Source organism: Podarcis pityusensis, assembly GCF_964106645.2.
Source record: "Podarcis pityusensis genome assembly, chromosome: 18".
NCBI classification, from domain to species: Eukaryota; Metazoa; Chordata; class Lepidosauria; order Squamata; family Lacertidae; genus Podarcis; species Podarcis pityusensis.
Genome location: NC_138043.1, coordinates 10,579,185 through 10,585,451, shown reverse-complemented (window position 1 = coordinate 10,585,451; position 6,267 = coordinate 10,579,185). Strand labels below are relative to the sequence as shown.

The window sequence follows — 6,267 nt, the reverse complement described above, 5'->3', positions numbered from 1 at the left end:
TCACTGGGAAGACAGCTGTGAGTTAAACCCTGAAGGACACGTCAGTCAAGATCCGAGGCTTGGAAACCCCCCAGCATTCAGATGCTTTGTGGATGTGTGCACGCTTAATCCGTACCCTCCGACATCTCTCCAATAAAAATATGGATGTCCTATTCCATAACAGTAATAATTTTATTATTTATACCCCACCCATCTGACTGGGTTGCTCTCAATTTTGATAATAAACCTGATTTGCAATGGGGTTTGAATAATTTCGATTGCAACTGTAGAAAACCTTAACAAAACATGAAACATTAAAAAATAAATTCTCTATTCAGGGCTGCCTTCAGATGTCTTCTAAAGGTTGTATATAGCCACTTATCTCCTTGGCTTGGGGGTTGCATAACTCCAGACCATAGCTGTCAATGTTTTCCTTTTTTTTTTAAGGGAAATTCCCTTATTCCGAATAGGATTCCTCACAAGAAAAGGGAAAAGTTGACAGCTATGCTCCAGACCCTCCAACATTTCTCCAGTGAAAATAAGGATGTCCTAAGGAAAAGCAGGACATTCCTGGATCAAATCAGAAACTGCCCTGCTCTATTCCTCTCCCCGCATTGCTGAATTACCACATAGAATCAGAATGTTTGAGTTGGAAGGGGCTCCGAGGGTCATCTAGCCCAACCCCAAATGAGGGGCTCGAACCCACAACCCTGACATTTAAGGCTCCCATGCTTTACCGACTGAGCCGTCTTAGACATGTTATGCCACGCTAGAGCGTCAGACCAGGACCAGGGTGACCCAAGTTCAAGTCCTGCGGTCAGTCGCTGCCTCCCAGTCTGGCCTGCCTCACAGGCTTGCTGTGAGGATCACCACAAATGGCGAGTGCTGCTGGAGTTAGCAAAACTAACGGATTTAATAAGGTATAAGTCAAAAAATTTAATTCAGAAACAATGGAAATGTTTAAATGATACAAGCAGGGCTCAAATACGAAAGTTTGGTTGTGTCTAGACTAACCTTGTGAAGAGATCGGAGAACATAAAGATTTGATGGATTATGAAAGAATCTAAGGAAGGGAAATGATTGAAGAACAGATGTAAATGCGAGTAAGACAACTAAGAGACGTGTGGCGAATGCGCTGGAAGTTTTTTATAATATTTTAACTATATTGCAGTATTTGAAGCAAGAATTTGGTAATATTCCAGTTTATGAAAAGTATTTTTTTTCTTTTGTCTTTTTACTTTATATCTTTTATTTTTCCTTTTCTTTCTTTTTATTTTTATTAGTTTTCATTTTGGAAAACATGTATATAAGTGTGTTTACAGTGTTATGTATTGTTCTTTGTTTTTCTTTCTTTAATTTCTATTTTTTGAAAAATTTAATAATTTTTTTTTTTAAATTAAAAATGGCGGGTGCTGCCAAATTGCAACGATGAACCGAGACGTGACGATGGACCTGTGACCTGGAAGCAGAGCTATGGGAACACACTGCTCACATAGTTTATCCCGTTAGGAGGTTTCTATTTATATGCATCCGTAGTAAACATCGCAAGGATGCCAAGCCCCCAGGCCTCTAGAAATAGACACTGACCCCTCATGAGTCACCCAGATTCCTCCTTTCCACCCACCAACTAGCAAGAAATATTTCCTGCAGCAGCTGTCAGGTCCATTCCTTCCCCATCATATGAAAACATCACTTTAAAAATCCCAAACAGGCCAGAACATTGCAGAAGCTGAGAAAAGTCCGGTTGCAGGATGAAGACAAAGGGAGCCCATTCCTTATTTATTTACATTATTATTCTCCTTCCACAGGTTCAGAACAGGGTAGCCCAAAATGACCAAGGGGGTGGAGAGGCTCCCTTACAAGGAAAAGTTGCAGAACTAGCAGGTTTTTTTTAGTTTAGAGAGAAGGAGAGGAAGAGGCCACACAATCAGAGTTTATAAAAATTATGCCTAGGTTGGAGAACGTGGAGGGCGAGAAGTCTCTCTCATAACACTAGAATGTTGGGAGAGTAAGGGCAGAAAAAAGAAAGTACCTTTCTGGCTAAACTTTGGAACTCCCTGCCACAGAAGGCAGTGATCTAGGCATAGCTGTCAACTGTCCCTTATTTGGCGGGAAAGCCCCTTATCCCAGCACTGTGTCCTGCTGCTGTCCCTTATTGATGATGTCCCTTAAATTTCCCGGGTTTCAAAGGAAGCAGCTCCTCTCCCTCCCTCCCTGCCGGCCAGGGAGGAGGGAGGCTCCAACTGTGTTACTTGGCTGCGCTGCTCACCCAATACGGAGTCTAAGAACGACTGGGGGGTGGAGCTTGCATGCCTTGTGCCAATCAAATCGGCCGCGTTGCCTGGGGACTCGCCTTTGCTCAGCGCTTCCCAGCGGAGAGGGGACGGTGGTTTTCCTTGCTGCATCCCCTTTGCCGGGTTGCTGCGCTGTGGGAACCACCGCTTGAGGCTTCGTTTGGCTGCTGGCTGGGCTTTCTGCCCTTGGGTAGGAGGGGCTCAGAAGTTGAACATACCTGTTCTAGGAAAAGCCCTTATTTTGGCTGCTGATCCCTTATTTTCGAGGCTGCTGGTCCCTTATTTTCAAATCTGTAAGTTGACTTTAAAAGGAGATGTCAAGTAACTATATAACCTATAGAAGACATCTGAAAGCAGCCCTGTATAGGGAAGTGGTTTTTTAAAAAACATGCAATGTTTTAATGTTTATATATGTGTTGGAAGTTCCTGCAGCCAATCAGAAGTCGCGCCTTGGTTTTTGAATGGTTTTGGGAGTTGAACAGACTCCCAGAACAGATTAAATTCGAGAACCAAGGTACTAGTGTACTTGGATTCAAAAGAAAGTAAGTTAAAACAGCTGCTAAAATCTGCTGGACGGAGCCAGACAGGGGAGGAGGACAGGTGAGACCAAAATAAAATCCTGGCTCTGCCCAGGCCTGGAAAGCATGGAGGACAGGTAAGCGTGGACAAGCCCCTGAGAAGGTCCTGTGTTGGATGCCCAACGGCATGTCCAGGCAGGGATGGGAGAGCCCCTCCCTGAAAGGCTGGAGTGCTGCTGCCAGCCAGTGTAGACAGTATTGAACTCTGTAGAAGGCATCTTCCTCTGCTCCAGAAAGTGGTGGTGGGGGATGAGTGTTCAGACCCCTGGGCTCTCACTTGTGGGGTGCCTCAGGGTTCTGTCCTCTCCCCCATGCTTTTCAACATCTACATGCAGCCGCTGGGAGAGATCATCAGGGGGTTTGGGCCGGGTGTCCATCAATATGCAGATGACACCCAGCTCTACCTCTCTTTCAAATCAGAACCAGTGAAGGCGATGAAGGTCCTGTGTGAGTGTCTGGAGGCGGTTGGAGGTTGGATGGCGGCTAACAGATTGAGGTTGAATCCTGACAAGACAGAAGCACTGTTTTTGGGGGACGGGTGTGGGCAGGGGTGGGGGATTCCCTGGTCCTGAATGGGGTAACTGTGCCCCTGAAGGACCAGATGCGCAGCCTGGGAGTCATTTTGGACTCACAGCTGTCCATGGAGGCGCAGGTCAATTCTGTGTCCAGGGCAGCTGTTTACCAGCTCCATCGGGTACGCAGGATGAGACCCTCCCTGCCCACAGACTGTCTCGCCAGAGTGGTGGATGCTCTGGTTATCTCCCGCTTGGACCACTGCAATGCGCTCTACGTGGGGCTACCTTTTAAGGTGATTCAGAAACTACAACTAATCCAGAATGTGGCAGCTAGACTGGTGACAGGGAGTGGCCACCGAGACCACATAACACCAGTCTTGAAAGACCTACATTGGCTCCCAGTACGTTTCCGAGCTCAATTCAAAGTGCTGGTGTTGACCTTTAAAGCCCTAAACGGCCTCGGTCCAGGATACCTGAAGGAGCGTCTCCACCCCCATCGTTCTGCCCAGACACTGAGGTCCAGCACCGAGGGCCTTCTGGCGGTTCCTTCACTGCAAGAAGTGAGGTTTTAGGGAACCAGGCAGAGGGCCTTCTCAGTGGTGGCACCCGCCCTGTGGAACGCCCTCCCATCAGATGTCAAAGAGATAAACAACTACCTGACATTTAGAAGACATCTGAAGGCAGCCCTGTTCGGGGAAGTTTTTAACGTGTGACATTTTAATGTATTTTTAATCTATTGTTGGAAGCCGCCCAGAGTGGCTGGGGAAACCCAGCCAGATGAGCGGGGTACAAATAACAAATTATTATTATTATTATTATTATTATTATTATTATTATTATTATTATTCCTCCTACAGAAAGACAGAGTCGGTCAGACAGGAGCCGTCAAACACTTCAGTGAAAAAGTAAGGCTTTATTGCAAATTCCAAAAAGAGAGAAGACATTTCTGTATCAAAAAGAGGGCATCCGGTTGCTAGGAGGCGGCAGACTGTCGGAAAGTTTCACCTCGCTATGTTGCAGTGCCAATCTCAGCCAGGAGAGGAGACAGTTGCTGTTATTCTAGGGAAGGGGAACATAAGTAAATTCTCAATTCCGGTGTGTGTGTGTGTGTGTGTGTGTGTGTGGAATTAGTTGTCAATCCAGGGGGAAAACTAATCAGCAGTGAGCACAGCACACACCCAAGGAAAACAACTTGCAGTATTCCAAATTTTTAAAAGGCGTTTCGGTTGCTCAGCGATAGGGCATGCAGAATTAAATTTATATGCCTTCTTTCTTCCAAAGATCACATGGGTGTTTTACAACATAAACCACCAAAAAAATACATAATGTAATAAATGAAACCGTACCAACACCCCCCTCCCCAGTTAAAAAGGTCATGGATTGTTAAACGAGCCAAAAGTTCAACCCCTGGCATCTGCAGAAGGGAAGGAAATATCCCCTGCCAGAAACCCCCCCCCCCAAAGAGAGTCTGCCAGTCAGTGTTGACAACACTTACCGTATTTTTCTGTTTATAAGACGAGGGTTTTTTTTATTATAAATTACTGTTAAAAATTGGGGGTCGTCTTATACACGGATAGTGCAGGGGGGACGTGTGATTGGCAGCAGTCATGAGCAGGAGATTGTAATTGGTGATTGGGCGGGTGATTGGCGGCTGCTGCTGGCGAGTGGGCAGACGATGGGTGGCTTTGTTGAGGCGTGTGATTGTCAGCGGCGGTCAGGCGGGTGAGCGATTATCGGCAACCCTCCCCCCAAAAAGCTCAACAACTCTGGCCAATCTCCCCCCATTTCCTAAATTTGGAGTCCCAAAAAATAGGGGTCGTCTTATTCACGGGGGCATGTTATACACGCAAAAATACGGTAGCTAGATAGATCAATGGACCAACTCTGTATAAAGGCAGCTTCCAAGGTTTCCTATTGAAATCAGCCATAACCATGAGGACTGGGCACCTTCTACATTTTTTATATTTTTATGAGTGGTTTGTAGTTTCATTGTTAAGACGAGAGGGATGTAACAAACCTGATTCAATTTATTTTTATGCTTTTTGACTCTTCTTTCCTCTTTAAAAATCCTTTTTGAAATTCTCATTTTCTCCATTTTTTCTCACCCCCCCCCCCTATTTTTTCCTGGTAGCCAATCAGATGTCCCAAATGGGGAAGACCCCACAAGCAGGATGTGGAGAGCAGTAGTCCCTCCCACGCTTGTTCTCCATCCTAAGGTAGACTGGCTTTGTCCATGGAGGTTCCATGGAGGGATCATGGAAGGAACCAAGAAGAGCCAGGTTGTAGGATCAGACTCGTCCAGCATCCTGTCTTTACAGATTTTTTTTTGGGGGGGGGGACAGGGAGGGGATTGTGATGAGTGATACCACACACAAACTTCTGATGCCAACTTTCTAGATCAGGGTTTCCCAAATGTGAGTCTCCAGCTGTTTTTGGACTACAGTTCCCATCATCCCTACCACTGGTCCTGCTAGAAAGGGATGATGGGAGTTGTAGTCCCAAACAGCTGCTTTTCCTTTCCTTTTTTTAAGGGCAAAGTTGAAAAGTCAACCTTTGGAATATTTCAAATACCTGTTTTTATAACTTTTAAAAACCCCTAATTATTTTGTTTCTGCAAACAGCTCAGAAGGTTCTCTTGCAATGTAGTGGGGTATAAATTTGGTCAAATGAACAGCACCCCTGCTGCACACCCCCGACCCATGACATTCCTCCAGAATCCGACCTCTCTCTCTCTTCCCCCCAAACCCAAGAAAATGTGCAAAATCCCCTCCAGGTCAGCAAGTTGTAGTATTGCTGTTCTGCCACTAGAGGGAGCACCTGGACCACCACAATTTCATTTTGCGGGTTCTTTGCTTCCCAGGGACTCAGCCTGTCGAGTTCATTGAGCCCCTAGCATAACCC

The 6,267-nt window shown here is 45.9% G+C and overlaps 1 protein-coding gene across 1 annotated transcript in view; it reads right to left on the bottom strand.

Moving 5' to 3' along the window:
* Positions 1-4,228: 4,228 nt before the first annotated feature.
* The window catches only part of LOC308467406 (uncharacterized protein), a 131,544-nt gene continuing 129,505 nt past the window's right edge, over positions 4,229-6,267 (bottom strand). Inside the window, exon 7 of the mRNA XM_080989126.1 lies at positions 4,229-4,425. Coding sequence (XP_080845252.1) covers positions 4,421-4,425 — 5 coding nt within the window. The 3' untranslated portion in view covers positions 4,229-4,420. The remainder of the gene's footprint in view (positions 4,426-6,267) is intronic.